This window comes from Malaclemys terrapin, chromosome 2, assembly GCF_027887155.1.
Source record: "Malaclemys terrapin pileata isolate rMalTer1 chromosome 2, rMalTer1.hap1, whole genome shotgun sequence".
Classification (NCBI taxonomy): domain Eukaryota; kingdom Metazoa; phylum Chordata; order Testudines; family Emydidae; genus Malaclemys; species Malaclemys terrapin.
In genome coordinates this window covers 163,274,181-163,296,249 of record NC_071506.1, presented here as the reverse complement: position 1 = coordinate 163,296,249, position 22,069 = coordinate 163,274,181, and the positions used below count along the sequence as shown (strand labels likewise).

At 40.9% G+C, this 22,069-nt stretch overlaps 1 protein-coding gene across 3 annotated transcripts in view; it reads left to right on the top strand.

Annotated features, from left to right (window-relative positions):
• ICE1 (interactor of little elongation complex ELL subunit 1) overlaps positions 1-4,700 on the top strand; it is a 75,976-nt gene extending 71,276 nt beyond the window's left edge. For all 3 annotated transcript variants that reach the window (XM_054018240.1, XM_054018239.1, XM_054018238.1), the window contains exons 19-20: positions 2,558-2,656; positions 3,643-4,700. In XM_054018240.1, coding sequence (XP_053874215.1) covers positions 2,558-2,656; positions 3,643-3,824 — 281 coding nt within the window. In that variant the 3' untranslated portion in view covers positions 3,825-4,700. The remainder of the gene's footprint in view (positions 1-2,557; positions 2,657-3,642) is intronic.
• The last annotated feature ends 17,369 nt before the right edge of the window (positions 4,701-22,069 follow it).

The following is a 22,069-nucleotide window of genomic DNA, read 5'->3' as shown; positions in this document are numbered from 1 at the left end:
GCAAGATTCATTGGAACAGAGCCACCATCATACTCATAGCCCCCTTCTGCCCCATCAGTTCTGGTTCACGGACCTCCTCAGATTCTCCACCCACCCATGACTCCGCCTGCACACGCTCCTGAATCTGCTAACACAGGATGCGGGGAGGCTCCATTATCCCAATCCAGGCCCTCTTCACCTCACAGCCTCGTATTTGGATGGGAGTCAAAGGTAGGCCATGCATACTCTACCCTTGTTTGACACATCCTTACCCACAACAGGAGATAATCCACCAGATCCTGCTACCAAGCTAAATGGAGACACTTTATGGCATGGGCCCACCGCCACCATTACTCACTGAGCATGGTGTCTCTTCCAGCGATCCTTGACTACCTCCTTGCTATTAAGATGTTGGTCTTGGCCCTCAATTCTATTCAAGTGCACATGCAGCACCCAATGCCTATCTCCTTCCCATGGCCGGCAGCTCGGTGTTTACACACCCGCCACTCTCCGCTTCATGAAAGCTTTATTGAAGCCCATGCCTTTGAGCCACTAGCAATATGTTCCCTCCCCCACCTCTCCTTGAAAGTGACTTTCTTGGTAGCCACTGCCTGAGCCAGACAAGCCAGTGAACTTGTGGCCATGATGGCAGACCCCCCCCCCCCCATGATATTCCACAAGGACAAGCTGTCCTTATGGCTGCATCCTAAATTCCTCCCTGCACTCTAAATTCCTCCCAAAAGTGGTGCCTGAGTTCCACCTCTATCAGTCCATCCACCTGCCAGTTTTCCACCCCAAACCACATGCCTTCCCCACTGACAGAGCCTTGCACCCCCTTGACGTCCGTCATGCACTGGCATTCTATCTCCATAGGTACCCCCTTTTGCACATTGCCAAAAGTGTGGCCATGACTGAATGGTCCATAAGTCAAGCCCTCTTGTCCCAACACATCTCCAAAGGGGTCTTGGGGTGCATCCATGAATGCTACAACCAATCTAACATACCCAAGCACAGGTTGGCACATCAGCCTCGTTGGCGGACATGTCCTGGCAAGACTTCTGCCATGCAGCAATGTGGTGCTCCATTTACATGTTCACAACACACTATGCCATTGCACAAGCAGCAGCGACAGATGCCACTGTGGGCCAGGCCGAACTGTAGATTTCACTTCCATTGGAATCCTTGCACCCACCACTGCGCTGATCACTGTTCACAGATTATACATGTGTGGAATACACATAGGGACCATCACTCAAAGAAGAAGAGGAAGTTACTTAACTGTAACTGGAGGCTCTTTGAGATGTGTGGTCCCTATCTGTTGTCCAGAAGCATTTCTTAGCAGCTAGGTACCATACATCTCGAAGAAGCTCCAATCTGTATTCTAGTACCTACCCTCCATCTCCTCTGCTTCGGACTGGATTCCATTATGGTAAGACAGACTGAGGTGGCATTGACCCACACTACCTCTTATACTCTCGGCTGGGAGCATGAGGAGATGCACTATACACATGCGGGTTAACGGACGCTGCTAAGAAATGCTTCCGGACTCAAGTACATGGTATGCATGCACACACTCACGTGGAAAACAGATAGGGACCACACATCTCAAAGAATCTTTAATTACAGGTAAGTAACTTCCTCTTTTCCTTCATCTTAAACTATTGTGTAGTGTTGCTGTGCATTGTTAAACAATTGCCACATTCCTAACAGGAACTTTACCTTGATACGTGTGTGATTTCCTGCAAATTTTGGTAAATTTGAAAAGTGCTTTGAGATTCCTAGTCATAAGTTGTATATTGATATAGCCACTCGTTTCCTAAAATAAATACAGAAACCAGTCCAATGTTCTGTGCCTTCATATTTGAAATATGTGTTCATTTCAGGGATAGCTCAGTGGTTTGAGCATTGGCCTGCTAAACCCAGGGTTGTGAGTTCAATCCTTGAGGGGGCCACTTGGGGACCTGGGGCAAAATCAGTACTTGGTCCTGCTAGTGAAGGCAGGGGGCTGGACTTGATGACCTTTCAAGGTCCCTTCCAGTTCTAGGAGATGGGATATCTCCATTAATTAATTAATTAATTAATATTAGTCAAGACATTGGTTTCAACAGTAGAACCTCAAAGTTACGAACACCTCAGGAATGAAGGTTGCTTGTAACTCTGAACAAACATTATGGTTGTTCTTTCAAAAGTTTACAACTGAACATTTACTTAATACGCGTTGAAACTTTACAATGCAAAAGAAAATGTTGCTTTTAACCAGCTTAATTTTAATGTAAGAAACACAGAAACAGTTTCCTTCATCAAATCTTTTTTTTAAACTTTCCCTTTTTTTAGTAGTTTACATTTAACAAAGTACTGTACTGTATTTGCGTGTGTGTGTGTGTGTGTGTCTGCCTGATTGCATACTTCTAGTTCCAAATGGAGTCTCTGATTGACTGGTCAATTCATAACTCTGGTGTTCATAACTCTGAGGGTCTGCTGTACTTTCTGTTGTATGTAAGGAAGGTTATGTCTAAAAATAAAGCTGCTTTAGTGATCAATTATACATATACATTGTAATCCTTTTCTCCTCTTTTAGGTCGCTTAGGCCAAATAGGTTTGAAGGAAGGATTTTTTCCTGCTGTGAAAAATATCACTTCTATTATTGGACGCTTTATACAGCATGCAAAGGAAGAAGGTAATGTTTCTGTAGAAAATTGTTTTACTGCAGATTCTTAAATCAAGGTTTTTTGAGAGTTTGTTCATGAGGGATGGGAGCTATGAATTCAGTCCTTCAAACACTTCTGTATATACATGGATAGTCCCATTGAGGTAGGAGACTAATCAAATGAGGAAAGTTACTCACTTTTGTAAAGGTTTGCAGGATCATGCCATGTAATAGCTTCCCCACTCAGTACCTGGTTTAGCCTTATGTAGATCAGTTAGCAATACAAAATGGCTTCTAAATATGCCTGGCAGACAAGGAATTGGTTTTATTCAGTTGTTTGTCCTGAGGAGCTATAACTGAACAAGTATTTGACTGATTTTATTTAGAACAGTGCTATATAGGCCTCAGTCCCTGGATTCCTAGCTCCTGCAATAACTGTCTGGAAGTCCTTCTATCACTCTTTCATTACGTATCTGACTCATTTATGAGGTGACATTCACTTTGGAGGTAGACATGACCATCCTAAAGGTATGAGATCCCTTGGTATAGGAAATAAATGATGTCTCCCTTATAGTCAAAGTGGAAATAGAGTAGTTATACTTGTAGGTCTGGATTTTCAAAGGGGACTAAGAGAATAAGTATTTAACTACCTTAGGTGCTCCTTTGAAAGTCCTAGCCACATTAAATTCAGAAGTTTATTTAAAACATAGAAAAAAATATTTTTCAAACGGGAAATCAGATGTCATGGATTTTAAACTGCACACAGTGTGAAGGTATCTTTGGAATACAGCAAATATATTAATCCTATTTTTGAAGTAACACTTCTACTTCCTTTCATAGGCCGCCTTTTAATTTTTTTCCTCATAGATGCTTTTAATTTTAATTCTTGACAAGTAATAGTCTTCTGAGATCAGGTTAATTGATGAAAATTATATTACATGTAAGATATCTTCTTAAATACTGATATTTTTCCTGTAGATTTCCTTCATGATTACTAACTTACCAAATCTTTGCAGATGTGCCTTGGGGAGTGCAGTTGGCAGCAGTGTATGCACTCTGTGACTTGGGTCCAAGCAATCCATTAGAAGTTGTTGAGGCCATCCAATCTTGGAGAACAGCGACTAGTAAGAGCATCCCATCTGCAGTCACAAGTGGCATATCTGAAGTCAGCTCTCTGTGCACAGTAGAATTACACTAAGATGAGGGAAGGGAAGATAGCCTCATCTACAGAAAAAGTGCCTTTTATTAGATGAAAAGTAGGTGATGCCTTTTAGGATGAAAGTTACAAACAGTACAAAGAGGGAAAACCAGGAAAAGAGCCATATGCTTTCCTTTTGGGGAAGGTGGGAAGCTTATGCATCCATAGTTTGTTGGTGTTGTCTGATCAGACAGCTTTATAAACAAAATAGGCTCTGAAGTATTTTGTTTGGCCTCTGCTGCAGAAAGACATGAAACCATAGATTTTGTGTGTGTGTGTGTGTGTGTGTGTGTGTGTGTGTGTGTGTTCTGGTGTAACTCATAGGTTACATGAGTGCTATTGACTGTTTAAATCAGAAAAATCTCTTCCTTATGAAAGTGGAAAGGTTCTGTCTTGGTAGGCCTTCCATTGGTTGAACCTCAGGCTACCAAAGCTCTTGTCTTTTTGGTGGACTACTTGCTATAACAGAAGACAGTGGGAAGCTGTTTATGAATTAAACTATTAATCTACATCATATTTTATGTGGAAGATGGCCTCTTAGCAGTAAAAACTGAAAAGATATTTGTTGGGCCCAATCCAACTTTACTTTACTTAGTCTCATTAACTTAATGAAACTACTTCGATCAGACCATTATATGTACAGTAAAAAAGATTCAGAGATAACAAATCTCTGTAAGTTTGTATATATATATGGTATACGCCTATAATGTGTTTCACATTTGATGTTGTTCCACTTTGGGAATTTTAGTGTGTGTATATAGAAAACTGGTTAAAAAACTTACATTGTTTAAACTTCTAATATGGTTTCACTTGTACACAGCATTTTTTAAAATTGTCTCTAAATGTTTTTATAATAAAAAACAAAAGTGAACCATTCGTATGTCTGTAGTGGTCATTTAAATGCTTTAACCTCAGTTGGTAACTAATTTTTTTAAAAAAGTAGCTGAGATAAATTTCCAAAATAAATTTATTAGTGCATAAGCTTTCGTGGGCTACAGCCCACTTCTTCGGATGCATCCGAAGAAGTGAGCTGTAGCCCACGAAAGCTTATGCACTAATAAATTTGTTAGTCTCTAAAGTGCCACAAGTACTCTTGTTCTTTTTGCGGATACAGACTAACACGACTGCTACTCTGAAACTTGTCATTTCCAAAATAGTTACTGTATTTGGGAAAAATTGCCCAATAAGTTTGTTTAGTAACTCTTGATTGCCATGGGAAAACTAAGTTATTAGTGTTTCCATTTTGCTTTTATCCATATGAAGTGCAGGGTTAACAGGCTGCTTTCCCATCAACCTTAAAATAAAATTCTTAGTTATAAATTACTTTCTTTTACTTGACTGTTGTACACCAGACACAACCACTTCAACATTGTTAAAAAACCTGTGCTTTAGCCTACACTGGCAAGGCAAAACATGTTAAAAATCTTAATGGCATAGTTTCTAAAACGAGTTCTGCTACTAACTCTCATGGAGCCATGCAAATTTCATATAAAGGAACTCCTTTTGTAATCTTATCCTTTTGTTGATACTCCTTTTCTAAAGATATTTAAATGTAAATTAAGATGGATTCATTTAGTTTTGTATCAAAGTATATTTCTAAAACAACTAATTCTTGTGATTAGAAATGGGAGAAATTCTGGTCATTTTTGGACCAGAATGTCCAAAGGGAAGACTGCCACTAGAGGGCACTCCAGTGCAGAATTAACAATAAAATTAGTTAAAACAGGGTTTTGTTCAAGAAATGTAAAACTGATACTGAATTCTGGCTTGCTGTTGTGGCTACTGGACTTCAGGATTTATCCTTTTGTATCTATAACCATATGGTAAAAACATATGATTTGGTCAATTGTAATACTTTGAGCCAACACTTTGGTAAGTTATTGACCAAAATGGGGAGGCGGGGAGGGTGTGGGGGGAGGAGTATAAATTTCTACAACCCACCCACTTGGACCTAAACAGTTGAGGCATATTAGGGGAATAGTGTGGTACTAGGACTGCTAATGTCTGTGCTTGTTAAATAATGGGCGAGAGGGAAACACGAACAGTCGTTTTTAGTTGCATCAATCAGAGCACTTTAATGTACACATTTTCTTCCATATCCAAGCTGTATATTCCATGTTTGTTCCAGATGTTCAGACAAATTCTTCTTTGGAAAGAAAAGGTTGCTACTATTAAGCACAATTAAACTTTGACTTGCTCCCATGAGCTTCCTCAGTGGAACATTGAGATGAGACCTTGTGCTACAGGCAGAGGATATTTCATTTCTCATCTTGTCAGTAAGATGAATTTTTTAGTATATCTAAATGATTTTCAGGTTGAAAAGTGCTTTTAATCTCAAATTACTTACATTTTTTTCAGCTGTATCAGGGTCATGCTGTACACCACAGTAAAGGAACTTACAATTCCGTATAATGGGTATGTAATGAGACAGCAGGTGCTTGTACAACTGAAAATTTTATAACTAAAATGGAAGGTGGCTGTGATAAAGAACCTGGAGACCCCTCTAGTTAATGTGTTTTGATCAGGTTTGAATTAAATTAGATGCCTTGATGAGATGTAAAATACTGTATAGGCAAAGAATGTGTATTTTGACTTTCAGATGAGAATTTCAGATAAATATAATAGACACATAAGAGAACTTGCTACATGTACATAAACCATTTGCTACTATTGCATATTTTAAATTGTATTAAGATGCTGGTTCTCAAACTTTAAATGTTCCACAATATAGAAATGACCCTCTCCTGGCCCAGTTCTCGTCCCAATCCCTAATCTACACCTTTCATGTAGTAACTATAGTGAAAAAATAGTGTTAATATGACAGAATGAAAAGGTTTACCTTCACATCTATTCATGGTCCTTCATTTTCATTTATGCATTTATTTTCTCTCTTGGACTGTAGGGACTTTGGAACTGAATTTTGGATGTAGATAAACATTGGCAAATGGGGATGGAGAGGGGAGGGAATAAATAGCAACTAGCCTGAACAACTGGTGTTAATTGAAGACACAGCAGGGTTTGGATATATTTGACTGATTCTTTCATTTGCCTAAAAATCAAATGCCATTCAAAATGAAATTCTGTACACTTGATTAGCCCTATTTTACATTTATAAGTAACAAATCTCCCTTTGTCCCCCGCAGCCCTCACGTTGCTCTTAACTTTTTAAGTAAATTTGCAGTGTGGTTCTGTTCACCTGTGTATAGTACTAACATTTTTATCTTCTACAGATTTAATCATGGTCAAATTTACATTAAAAAGTCACCAGTTTAAAAAAGAAAAACCTGAGTAAGTGCAGGGACTAGTGTGGATGTTTTTATAGTTAGAATACACTTAACATTTTTTAAATTTAAAGCCAAAAAAACCCCCACTGATTAAAAACAAAAAAACAACAAAGGAACAAGCTTCAGGAGTGAAAAAATAATGCAGACAGAAGGCCAGCAACAGAGTGGGGGCTATCCAGTTTATTACACCCAATGCAGCATGTATGATTATCTGCCCTGTTGGCAGGTGCTATATGTGTTCATTCATTCGGTGCAAGGAGCTCCTGGCGTTCAGAGACAGTGTACGGGCTTTGGAGACAAGAGTGGCTGAACTGGAGAAGCTAAGGGAGACAGAGGTACATAGATAAGGCTTTCTGGGACACTGTAGAACAGTTCCCTCCCACCCCCCGGTCTGACAGCCTCTGTGGAAGGCAGTCTCGGGGAAGGAGAACATCCAACGGGAGCAAAGGGAAACGATCCCATAGATGTGACCTTCCTTCCAGATGATGATGTGGTATCCTCCCACATTGAGGATACCTCGCCGGGGAAGGGAACTCCAGTTATTAGGAAGAGACAGGTAATAGTTATGGGGGAATCAATCATTAGAAACATAGCTGGGTTTGTGATGACCGGGAGAACTGTATGGTGACTTACCTGTCTGGTGAAAAATTTGCAGCTCTCTCAAGACACCTAGATAGACTTCGGTGTAGTGCTGGGGAGGAGCTAGTGGTCGTGGTACATGTAGGTACCAATGACATAGGGGAGAGGTCCTGTTAGCCAAATTTAGGCTGTTAAGTAAGAGATTGAAGTCTAGGACCTCCATGGTAGCATTCTCTGAGCTGATTCCAGTTTCATGCACAGGGCCAGTTAGACTCAAAAAATAATAGCAAAAAAAATGAAAGTACAGACTCAGGAAGCTTGCTAAACAACCAGTGGGGCCACTGGATGATCGATATGCTAAATGAGCACTCAAGGATCATAAGGCCATTGCGGAGAAACTAAATGAATTCTTTGCATCAGTTTTCCTGGCGGAGGATGTGAGGGAGATTCCCAAACCTGAGCCATTCTTTTTAGGTGACAAATCTGAGGAGCTGTCCCAGATTGAGGTGTCATTTAAGAAGGTTTTGGAACAAATTGATAAATTAAACATTAATAAGTCACCAGGACCAGATCGTATTCACCCAAGAGTCCTGAAGGAACTCAAATGTGAAATTGCAGAACTACTAACTGTAGTCTGTAACTTATCATTTAAATCAGCTTCTGTACCAAATAACTAGAAGATAGCTAATGTGATGCCAGGGCTCCAGAGGTGATCCTGGCAATTAAAGGCCGGTAAGCCTGACTTCAGTACTGGGCAAACTGGTTGAAACTATAGTAAAGAACAGTATTCTCAGACATAGATTAACATAATTTGTTGGGGGAAGAGTCAACGTGGTTTTTGTAAAGGGAAATCATGCCTCACCAATCTACTAGAATTCTTTGAGGGGGGTCAACAAGCATGTGGGCAAGGGGGATCCAGTGGATATAGTGTACTTAGATTTTCAGAAAGCCTTTGACAAGGTCCTTCACTAAAGGCTCTTAAGCAAAGTAAGCTGTCATGGCCACATGCATTGGTAACTGGTTAAAAGATAAGAAACAAACGGTAGGTATAAATGGTCAGTTTTCAGAATGGAGAGAGGTAAATAGTGGTGTCCCCCAGGGGGCTGTACTGGGACCAGTCCTATTCAACACATTCATAAATGATCTGGAAAAAGGGGTAAACAGTGAGGTGGCAAAATTTGCAGATGATACAAAACTACTCAAGATAGTTAAGTCCCAGGCAGACTGCAAAGAGCTACAAAAGGATCTCTCAAAACTGGGTGACTAGGCAACAAAATGGCAATGAAATTTAATGTTGATAAATGCAAAGTAATGCACCCTGGAAAACATAATCCCAACTATACATATAAAATGATGGGTTATAAATTAGCTGTTACCACTCAAGAAAGAGATCTTGGAAACATTGTGGATAGTTCTCTGAAAACATCCACTCAATGTGCAGTAGCAGTCAAAAAAGCAAACAGAATGCTGGGAATCATTAAGAAAGGGACGGATAAGAAGACAGAAAATATATGGCCTCTGTATAAATCCATGGTACGCCCACATCTTGAATACTGTGTGCAGATGTGGTTGACCCATCTCAAAAAAGATGAATTGGAAAGGGTTCAGACAAGGGCAACAAAAATTATATGGGGTATGGAACGGCTTCCCTATGAGGAGAGATTAATAATACTGGGACTTTTCAGCTTGGAAAAGAGACAACTAATGGAGGATATGATAGAGGTCTATAAAATCATGACTGGTGTAGAGAAAGTAAATAAGGAAGTGCTATTTACTCCTTATAATACAAGAACTAGGGGTTACCAAATGAAATGAATAGGCAGCAGGTTTAAAACAAAATGAAGGTCAAAGACTCTTCTGCGCCGTCTTCCCTCTTGCTCCACACATGACCACTTCTAGCATTCTCAGGCAGTCTATGTCCACATTCCAGGTGTCTCTCCTCACCCGTCTGCATTGCATTTAGGCTGACCCCTCTTTGCTGTCTACCTGTGCCCAGTGCCACAGCACTCCCGTTGCCCAGCAGGAGCAATTGCTCAGTCCTATATCCCTGGGTTGGAGCATTTCCAATACATAGGGAATCTCTAGAGAGTTTATCTGCCAAATTGCTACTGAGCAAGTGAAAACTGCAATTTTCATAGGCTCATAACTTGGCAGAATTCAGGTGGATTTTCATGGGGACAGCAAAAGTCTGTCAGTTTAAATCTAGGTTTCAGAGTAGCAGCCATGTTAGTCTGTATCTGCAAAAAGAACAGGAGTACTTGTGGCACCTTAGAGACTAACAAATTTATTTGAGCATCAGCTTTGCTTCTCTACAAAAGAAGCATCCGATGAAGTGGGCTGTAGCCCATGAAAGTTTATGCTCGAATAAATTTGTTACTCTAAGGTGCCACAAGTACTCCTATTCTTTTAGTTTAAATCTAGTCAGTTTAAAAAATGAGTTGGTAATTTCAGGTTGTATAGCTGCTCTTGGGCCCCAGCTAATGATGTGCTAATGAAGTACGATAACTTTTTCATACTGAATATTTTATTTCTTCCCTTCTTCGAGTGCAATTCCCACATGAACAGCACAATCCAATTATATGGGGATATGATAAAAATGGTAGTGCTGTCAAATGCATAGAGTAAATTGAAACAAGACATTTTCTCTAAACATTAAGTTATAGAAATCTGAGGGGTTTGCTGGTACAATAGTTGGTAATTTTTTTCCAGACAGAATTGCGATTTTTAAGTTGACTGTTGTCTCATTTCCTCTCTTCCCACACAGCAAAGCTTAATTGGCATTTTCCTGATTGCTAGCCACATGTCTTCATAGAATATGAGGGTTGGAAGGGACCTCAGGAGGTCATCTAGTCCAACCCCCTGCTCAAAGCAGGACCAAGCCCCAGACAGATTTTTGCCCCAGGTCCCTAACTGGCCGCCTCAAGGATTGAATTCATAACCCTAGGTTTAGCAGGCCAATACTCAACCACTGAGCTATTGAAGCTGCTGGATGCATGATACCATGTCTCATGCTTACAACCAATCACTGCCTCGCTACAAACATGTGGAACAAGGCCAGCCACCATGTGAAGGTAAACAGCTACAGCTTTCTACATAAAATATACTTTTAGTACACAGAATCATTGTTTAGTTTAACTGTAATAAGTTCCAGGCTATTTGCATGCATGTATCTATTTTTTTAAATAAAATAGTGTGTTCAATTAAAAAAAGCCCTTTATTGTCTTCCTCATTTCAAGGTGTGGTGTTGTCTCATTGTTCCTCATCTTGAGGATTACTGTCCCTCATTTCAGGGTCTGGGGGTTGAGAGGTATGAGCACAGGAGTCTAGCCAGTGCCACCAGGTGAGCACAGATGAGCCGACAATGAAGGGGAAGGGAACTGGGGTAAATGTGTACAAGCATTATTCCTTAAATTTTTTTTTTTTTTTTTGCCTTTCCATTCCCTCAAGCTTCATCTCCCTCTTCTCCTCCCTTCTCCCCACCTTTGTTTTCCACTTAAAATTGGCACCCAACCCATTTGCAAGTTAAGACAAACGTATCAACTTTTACCAGCATGTTACAAAATAACAGGTTAGGGAATTCATTCTAAAAGGGTTATATGGCAGTCCTGTTACACAGTCCACATAAGATCAGTGTCTGTTCTTGGGTAGAGGTAAAACAAAGGTCGAGTCAGCATCTACTTTTTGTTTGCTTGGGCTAAGCCGGGGGGGCCATGTGGAGTACTCTGTTTATCCTCTTGAGAGAGCTCAATGAAACTTTCATGGAGGTACTCTGCAATCCTCCCCTGAAGACTTTTAGGGATGGCAGCCTTGTTTCTACGTCCGCAACAGGAGACTTTCTGACACCACAGCAATGGCTGGCACCGTTGTAGTAAACAAGAGTAGCAGCATCCAGGCCGGGGTGGCTTCAGAACACCAGTAGTAGCTGGGTTCTCTGTGCCTTTATCACCCTCAGGAGTTAGGTATCAGCCAAAATCATTACTGCCTGTGAAAACTTGGCTAATATATTTACTGTTTTCCTATACACATACTGGTGTGGGTGGCTACCAAACTTTAATAGCAACATGCAACAGAACACCTCACTCCTCCCCACCTGGCTGTATTCACCAAGATTTGAGATGGTGAGTGGTGCTATTGCTGAAGTGCCAAAAAGCATTTCTTATTAAGGGTTATTATGGGAATAATATAGGGAGTTTTGAGACTTATCTTTTCCTTTCCATTGTGACTGTAAATCTAATGGTATATCTGTCTGATTTTATGAGCAAATTCTGGTATGGTGGCTTTGAGAAGTGCACCCTCCAAGCCTGCTGAACATTTGACCCTGATCAGGAGGAGAAGGAAGAGGACTAAGGAGGATATGTTCGGATAGATCTCCAAACCACTATTGCCTTGGACCATACTTGGAGGGCTCATCAGACCACAATGGAGAATGGAGAGAGTGGTTGCTTCACGAGAGGCAAAAGGACTGAGAGGAGCATCAGGAAATGCACCAAAATATAATGGGGTTACTCAGATAACAAATGCAAATGCTGTGGCACATGCTTGACCTTCAGGCCCAAAGATCCCAGCAGTCTTTGCAGTCCTTGAAGAATGCCATGGTTGCTGCTTCCTACACCCTCCAACATACTATGTGGCATCCCCCTGTACATCCTTACCCTTACAACTACACACCAGGAAAGAAGGAGAGCCATAGCTACACATATAGCATCCTGTGACAGCCACAGGTTGGTGTGTATATATATCCACAGCAGACCACATTGAACTACTGTTTACATACATGGACATAAATGTTTACTGTTTACTTCCATTTTCACCTGCACATTCAACAGTCATCCAGCAAATGTTAAGCTGGTAGTTGCATCTTTCCTTGATCCTGTTCAAGCAGCCAGTACCCAACTTCATGAGGCCAGGGAGCAAGAGTTAGGCTGGGTCCCTCAGAATCACTACTGGTATTTCAGCATTGTCAATGGTATTCTACTGGTCAGGAAAGAATGTCACTGCTTGCAGCTTTTTTGAAAAGTCCTGTGTTCTTAAACATGTGAGTGTCATGCACGTTCTCTAACCTTCCCACATTGATATCAGTGAAGTGTTCCCAGTAATCCACTCGCTTGCATAACTGAAAAAAGTATCACTTTTGGTAAATGTACTCAGTGGCTAAGTGGTCTGGTGCCAAAATAGCGATATGCATGCTGTATATCGCCCCACTGCAGTTTGGGAAACCTGTTGCTGCAAATCCATCACTATTTCCTGCACATTACTGAGAGTCACAGTTCTGTGTAGCAGGAGATGTTTAATGTCTTTGCACACTTGGATTACAATGGCCCCCAGTCTGGATTTGCCAACTCCAGAATGATTGTGCAAGGAGGGCTGGGGTGAGCTCAGCACACAGATCCATGAATGTGCCCTTTTGACATCTGGAAGTCCTGCAGTCACTTTTCATCATCCCAGATGTGCATCATGATACAGTTGCAACAGTCATTGCTCATTTCTCAGGCCCAGGAGCAGTCCAGCAATATCCAATTATTGTGCTCAATCATCTGAATCTTCCTCATCACAATCCTGACTCTAGCAGTACTCCTCAAGCTCTGCAAATACTGCAGAATTGTGCATCTATATCAACAATGCACCTGAGAACTGCTGAGTCTACAAGGTCCATTCTTCTGTCCGAGATGGTGGAGACTGAAAAATACTGCTTGGGACCAAGGTAGTTTTAAAAAAACAGCACAAAAAGTATGGGATATGGAAAGTATTACAGGACAGAGAAAGTGGTATGGTGGGAACTTGACCCCCCAGCTCCCAGAAATCCCTGGACAAAACACTACTATCCCACAAAGCACTGCAAAAATGTCCCAAAAGGTATTGTGCTGAATGGTGGTATGGGGCACATTGGGATACTTACCCATGGTGATTGGGTAGTTGGGGATTGGTCCTGCTTTGAGCAGGAGGGCTGGACTAGACGACCTCCTGAAGTCCCTTCCAACCCTGATATTCTATGATTCTATGGTGCACCTCACTTTAAATCAATGTAAACTTTCCTGGTGAGTACAGAGGAACCTCAGAATTATGAACACCTTGGGAATGGAAGTTGTTCCTAACTCTGAAATGTTTATAACTCTGAACAAAACGTTATGGTTCTTTCGAAAGTTTAAGACTGAGCGTTGACTTAATACAACTTTGAAACTTAACTATGCAGAAGAAAAATGTAAACTACTTTTTAAAAAAGGGACAGCAGCATTTAACACAGTATTATACTGTATTTGCTTGCTTGCTTTGTTTTTTTTCTGCTGCTGCCTGATTGTGTTCTTATGGTTCCAAATGAGGTGTGTGGTTGACTGGGTCAGTTCATAACTCTGAGGTTCTACTGTATGTGCAACACCAACACAATCAGGTGTGTGTGCACCTGAGTGATATGCAAAAATTGGCAGCTATATGCTGACATAACTTGCATTGACTGGACTTCATAGTGTATACATGGCCTCAGGTTCTATTCCATATAGTTTTATTCCATGCTTGTCAAACTGGGAGGACATAAATGTAATTTTTCAGAGGCCTGTCCTGGGTTTTGGGCTGTTCAGTATTGTCATTAAGGCCTTAGGTGATCGAGTGGTGAGTATGTTTATGAAATTTGCAGATGATACCAACCTGGAAGGGGTTGCAAACACATTGAAGGACAGGATTAGATTTCAAAATGATCTTGATAAATTGGTCTGAAATCAATAAGATGAAGTTTAATAAAGTCCAAGTGCAAAGTACTACACTTAAGAAGGCCTATATAGAAAATGGAGAATAACTGGCTAGGCAGCTGTCATAGGTTTCACTCCCACTTTGGACTTTAGAGTACAGATATGGGGACCTGCATGTGAGCCCCTAAACTGAATTATTAGCTTAGATCTGGTTTTGCTGCCATCACTCCCAAGTACTAACTCCCTTCCCTGGGTAGTCTTGAGAGACTTCGTCACCAATTTCCTGGTGAACACCGATCCAAACCCTTGGATCTTAACACAAGGAGAATTTAACCATCCCCCCTCCTTTCCCCCACCAATTCCTGGTGAGTCCAGATCCAATTCCCTTGGATTTTAATACAAGGAAAAATTAATCAGGTTCTTAAAAAAGGCTTTTAATTAAAGAAAAGAAAGGTAAAAGAAAACCCTCTGGGAGATAGCATACAAGCTGATCTTACAGACAACAAATTTAAAACACAGAGGATGTTCCCCTGGGCAAAAACTTAGTTACACAAAAATTACCCAATTTGAGTATTCCCTAATGCCCAAGACAAGTTACAAAGAAAATAAACATAAACCTATTTATTCCCTTCACTAGTACTCACTACTTGATAAGAGGCTGAATTCTGGAGTTTTTCCACTCTGGTCAAAACTGAAAGTAACCCAGACAAAGGGAACTTCCCTCCTTCCTTTTGAAACATTTTGCCCCCCCCCCCCGCCCCCATTGGTTCCTCTGGTCAGGTGTCAGCTAGGCTAGGTGAACTTCTTAACGCTTTACAGGTAAAAGAGGCATTAACCCTTAACTATCTGTTTATGACAGCAGCCATACTGCAGAAAAGAATCTGTAGATCACAAATTGAATGTGGAATCAATAGTGTGGTGGTGGTGTGAGGAATGGCTATGTCATTCTTGAATGTATTAATTAACAGATGTGTCCTATGGGAGGCCACTGTGCTGCTCTGCTTCGAACTGGTGAGGTCTCATCTGGAGTAGTGTCCAGGTGTGGGTACTGAACTTTAAGGAAGGATGTGGATATATGGAATCAAGAGGAGAGCACCAAAACTGATTAGGGGGTTAGAAAACATGGGAAAGAGTGAAATAACTGGACATTTTATTTTAGAAGAGAGAAGGCTGAGAGGGAACATAACAGACTGATATGTAAAAGATTGTTACAGATGCTCCCTCACTTACGCAATCGTTCTGTTCTGGAAAACCTTGCATAACCCGAAATTTACAGTTGGAAATGTATATTGTGCAAGCATAAAAAACAAACAATTACAACATTTTCTGCTCTAAATCAATCTTCTTTTGCTTACGAACTGGTCCTGCACTCTTGCTATCACTTGGTCGCTTTCCAGGCATGATTTGAACGAAATAATAGGGTGAAATAACAGAAATACAGTATCACTGAAATAACACGAGACTGAGAGGCTGTGAGAGCGCGAAGCCTTCCCTTGTAGGAGATGCTACTGCTGTATTCCTCTGCACACCGCACTACAGTACAGTACTTTTCATTTCTGTATGCTACACAATATTTTCCGCCACTCAAATTTTATTTATGCCTTATGGAACTTTGTGCATAAGGTCAAATTTGCGTAAGTCAGGTCTTGCGTAACCCAGGGAGCATCTGTATACAGAAGACAATGATCTATGGCTCCCATATTCACTCGGGGAGAACAAGAAGTAATTAGCTGAGTTTGAAACAAGGGTGATTTAGGTTGAATATTGGGAAAAAATTTCCAACTTTAAGACTAGTTAAGTGGACTGTCTGAGTGGACTGTCATGTAAACGTGCTGTCTGGAGCGTAGTGCTGAAATTGGGCATGAATATGTGACTTGCCCATGTGACTCCAAACGCCATCTTGTTGCTGTAATTTTCCACATTAAGAACAATGGGATGCCCTCCACATGGCAAAAGCTATAAAAGGCCCTGCTTCTTACCTCTGGAGGAACTTTGCTACAAACTGAAGCTCTGAACAATGGACTGAATGACCCATCTAAGCTGTAGATGTACTCCAGAGACTTGACTTAAGCTAGCAGTTTATTCCATCACTGCTACAAGCCTGAACCAAGAACTTTGCCATTACTGTATGTAATTGATTCCTTAAAGCAATTTTAACTCTCACCTTTCTTTTTATAAATAAAGATTTTAGACACTAAAGGATTATCATCAGCATGATTTCTGGGTAAGAGCTAAGTTATATATTGACCTGGGTCTGTGGCTGGTCCTTTGGGATCAGAAGAACCTATTATTTGATGAGACTGGTTTTAAAGGACCACTAATCTCTGAATCCAGTGTTTTTGGTGGTGATATAAGAACTGGAATACCTGAGGAAACTGCCTTTGTTTTCTTGTTAGCCAGTGTGGTGAAACAGGAGTTTATTTTTTGTGGCTGGTTTGGTATATCTTATAAAAGAATAATGAGCAGTTTTGGGTTGTGTTTGCCCTATTTCTCATCAGTTTGTCCTGAATTTGGCATCCTCAGGTGTGACCCACTAAGGCACGGTTATAGATGGTCTATGTATAGAATCACAAAATCATACTTGAAAGGACTCTGAGAAGCCATCCCAGCCTCCTACACTGCGGCAGGACCAAGTAAACCTAGGCCACCCCTCACAGATGTTTGTCCACCCTGTTCTTAAAAACAGCAAACGATGGGGATTCCACAACCTCCCTTGGACACCTGTTCCAGAGCTTAATTTACCCTTATTTTTAAAAAACATTTTCCTAATATCTAACCTAAATCTCCATTGCTGCAGATTAAGTCCCCTACTGCTTCTTGTTCTACCTTTAGTGGACATGGAGAACAATTGATCACTGTCTTCTTTATAGTAGCCCTTAGCATATTTGAAAACACTTTTCAGGTCCACCCCTCAGTTTTCTTTTCTAAAGACTAAACAAGCCCTGTTGTTGTTTTTAAATTTTCCTTATAGCTCAGGTTTTCTAAACCAGTTATCATTTTTGTTGTTCTCCTCTGGGTTCTCTCCAATTTCTCCACATTTTTCCTAAAGGATAATGCCCAGAATTGGATGTAGTACTCCAGCTGAGGCCTCACCAGTGCAGAGTAGAATGGGACAATTACCTCCCATGTCTTACATATGACACGCCTGTTAATACTCCCCAGAAGATTAGCTTTTTTTGCAACTACCTAATATTGTTGGCTCATATTCAATTTTTGATCCACTATAACCCCCAGCAGTACTACCATGTACCAACCCATTGTGTGGTTATGCATTTGATTTTTTCTTCCTTGTCGTTATTGAATTTCATATTGTTGATTTACAACCAATTCTCCAATTTATCAAGATCATTTTGAATTCTAATCCTGTCCTCCAAAATGCTTGCAACCTTTTGAGCTTGGTGTCATGATCAAATTTTGTAAGCATACTCCCCACTTTGTTCTTCAATTCATTATTGAAAATACTGAATAGTACTGGATCCTGACTGACCACTAAGGGACAGGGACTCCACTAGATATGCCTTCCCATTTTGACAGCAAACCATTGATAACTACTCTTGGAGTGTGGTCTTTCAACCAGTTGTGCACCGACCTTATATAATTTCACCTAGACCACATTTCACATAGACCCTAATTTGCTTATGAGAATGTCATGTGGGACTGTGTCAAAAGCCTTACTAAAATGAAGATGTATCTACTGCTTCTCCCCTATCCAGATGGTCAGTAACCATGTCTGAGAAGGAAATTAGATTGGTTTGACATGATTTGTTCTTGACAAATCCATGTGGGCTATTCCTTATAACCCTATCATCATCTAGGTGGTAACAAATTGATTGTGTACTAATTTGTTCCAGTATCTTTCCAGGTATTGAAATTAGGCTGACTTCCCAGGGTTCTCTAGTTTCCCTTTTTTAAAGATAGGTACATTTGTCCTTCTCCAGTCCTCTGAGATCTCATCCATCCTCCATGAGTTCTCAAAGGTAATTGCTAATGGTGTCAAGATTGCTTCAGCTAGTTCTTTATATACCCTATGATGAATGTCATCATGCCCTGCTGACTTGAATATATCTAACTTATCTAAAAATTCTTTAACCTGTTCTTTCCCTATTTTGTCTTGTGTTCTTCTTGCTGTATACTTGGTCCTACCTCATTGTGTGCCTGGGGGGGTGTGGGGGGGGGGAGAGAATTGATTTAGCTGACCAAACAAGGGCCCTTTCAGCCCTATAGTTCTATGATTAAACAATGGCAAGTATTTCTTCTCTTTTCTTCTCCCCAGAGAGCGGTGTGTGTACAATGGAGTGTCTTGTTTTGATAGGGAATTTTTGGTTTTAATACACATGTTGCTATGTATTTTTTTTAAATAAAGCAAGGTCAAAGAAATGTGCCTTAGACTTGGAGTGAAAGGTGGAGAGGTTTGCAATGGTCCTTAGTTCCTGTGGAAGTTCATTCCACAGTCCTGGACCAGCTACTGATAAATTTCTGTTTCTGACACAGATGAACCTTACCCTTAGAGGCTGAAGGACTAAGATGTCCACACATGTAATTCTGAAGAATCTATAGGTGGGATTCAGAAGAGGGACTTAGGCGGAGCATAGCAGCACCTAACTTTTAGGCAACCTACTGCTAAGTGGAATTCAAAGTCCCCTGAGTTAGGTGCCTAAGCCCCCTATATAATGCATGGGGAGACTTGGGCCCAGATTTACAAATGTAGTTGGGTGCCTAAGTAGCTTTGTGAATTTGTCTTAGGCACTGAAGAGGGATTCACAGAAGCCATCACACAAGTGGAGAGTAAACTAGGCAGTAGGGAATGCCAAGGAGAGGAATGGGATCTAAGCCCCACCTTTCAAAGGGCCTTAGGCACCTCCCTCCAGCCTGGAATTAGGCACCTATTTATGAATCCTCAAGTGTCCAAATCAGGTCAGCCCTCTCTCACCCCCCCCGCCCCAAAAGCAGAAATGCCACTGCCACTTTATAGCCCAGTGGTTAGAGTACTTGCCCAGACGATAGCCTAATCCCACTCTCTTGGTAGACACAGGCTCCAGTCCCTGCTCCAATGACTAACAAAATACAACAGCGAATGCTCATTTCAAGGATAGATGAAAGTTCCTCATCTCGATCTCACACAGGGTGAGTGAAAATGTAATCTCCACAGCTTTACTAGGCAGCTAGTAAATTCAAGATTTCAAGGAAGCAGGTGCTCCAACTAGGAGGAAGTCACTAAGTGAAAAAACAACCTGAAATGATTGATGAAAATATTATTCAGCCAGCACATAAAAAAGTGTACCTAATGCTAAGTTTAGCTTTGCTAATGCAGTTTCCAAAATATGGTGGCATTTTGCTTCTTTTGCAGTATCCTGACCTTTTTGTTCCTTTGTTCACTACTTTCCAGGTGTGCAGAAAAATGTTTAGGCTGCAAATTTTAATGAAAAAATTTTATTTTTAAATTAAAAAAAGGGAAAATAATTTTCATGGAATACTTTAACCATTTATAGCCATTACTTTATCACAAGTTTTGATCAGTGCTTACTTTTAAACTACTGTAACATAATAACACAGATGACAGAAATAAATCTGTTCAAGTCTGTGGCTCCTATTAGTGCAGTTCCTTGCTTCTCAGTTGTGCTTTACAGTGCACTATGGGTCTGCTTAACATTTACCTTTTCATTTTTTGTATAACACTTCATTTGTTTTCTTAGTGCATTGTAATTACTGCTTTTCTAGGATCTGATCCAAAGTCAATGGAAATACTCCCATTAACTGTAATGGACTTTGGATTTGGCCCCCAATATTACTCTTGTGCAATTCAAGATGAGTATTTTGATCTATGGAACCCTTATCATTTGTGTCCTTAGCTCTTTGGAGAGTCTCTCATCTTCTCTCTTTATATTTGAGCTAAAAGCGTTCCCAGATTTACCAAGATCCTGCTCCTATTCAATTCACTGGACACTTTAGACACTGCTTTCACTGAGAGCAGGATTGGGTCTTTAAAGAGAGCTGGTCTGGAACGGGGTTCTCAGTGAACAATATTTAAACTGCCTCAACTACTGATAGAGCTTGCTGAGTTTGTTGTCTCTCAGGGTACATGCAGGGTCTATCTATGTTCTTAAGCTTGCAGGATAGGCAGTATGCAGTCATAGAATATTAGGGCTGGAAGAGACCTCAGGAGGTCATCTAGTCCAATCCCCTGCTCGAAGGAGGACCAACACCAACTAAATTATCCCAGTCAGGGCTGTGTCAAGCCAGGTCTTAAAAATCTGTAAGGATGGCGTTTCCACCACCTCCCTAGGTAACCCATTCCAGTGCTTCACCACCCTCCTAGTGAAATAGTGTTTCCCAGTATCCAACCATTGCTTCTTGCTCTGTCATCTGCCACCACTGAGAACAGCCTAGCTCCATCGTCTTTGGAACCCCCCTTCAGGTAGTTGAAGGCTGTTATCAAATCCCCCCTCACTCTTTTCTGAAGACTAAATAAGCCCATTTCCCTCAGCGTCTCCTCATAAATCATGTGTCCCAACCCCCCCCCCAATCATTTTTGTTGCCCTCCGCTGGACTCTCTCCAATTTGTCCACATCCCTTCTGTAGTGGGGGAACCAAAACTGGACACAATACTCCAGGTTGGCCTCAACAATGCTGAATAGAGGGGAATAATCACTTCCCTCGATCTGCTAGCAATGCTCCTACTAATACAGCTCAATATGCCGTTGGCCTTCTTGACAACAAGGGCACACTGCTGACTCATATCCAGCTTCTCATCCACTGTAATCCACAGGTCTTTTTCTGCAGAACTGATGCTTAGCCAGTCAGACCCCAGCCTGTAGCGGTGCATGGGATTCTTCCTTCCTAAGTGCAGGACTCTGCACTTGTCCTTGTTGAACCTCATCAGATTTCTTTTGGCCCAATCCTCAAATTTGTCTAGGTCACTCTGGACCCTATCCCTACCCTCCAGCGTATCTACTTCTCTCCTCAGCTTAGTGTCATCTACAAACTTGCTGAGGGTGCAATTCATCCCATCATCCAAATCATTAATAAAGATGTTGAACAAAACTGCCCCCAGGACCGACCCCTGGGTCATTCCGCTTGATACCGGCTGCCAACTAGACATTGAGCCATTGATCACTACCCGTTGTGTCTGACAATCCCAGATCAGTGACAAATTTAAAGTTTAATAGCTTATCCGTTTTTTATAGAAACACTATCCTAGATTATTTTCAGAAGATTCTAAAATGCACTAGTTATAATATTCTCTCTCTTACTTAGGACTAGATGGTCCCTTCTGGCCTTAGAAACTATGAAGACTTGGACTCATGATACTGAGATCAGCTTATCAGGATGAATAGCTCAACTGACATCTATAACAAGCCTGTCAGTTTGACTTTATAAGCAGAGGAATACAAAAATAGTGGCTAAATGTTTAAATAAGAGCAGATCAAAATAGGTTAAAAAAGTTGTAAAAAATTGTTCAATTTTTGCCAATCAAAATAAATGTTTATGAAATATTTCATCAAACTTGCAAGATTCAGCTCTCATGTTAATCGTTCTGGCCTAAAATTGCCTATTGCATACACAGTTGGGATTGTATTTCATGAGTGATATTGCATGGAGAGAGGAGGAATTTGATAGAATTTCAAGAATCAGAGGAGCATTGTGTACAATCACAAGCCTTGTGGTTCCTAGACAATGCTGTACATGTGTTGTAGGCATGTAG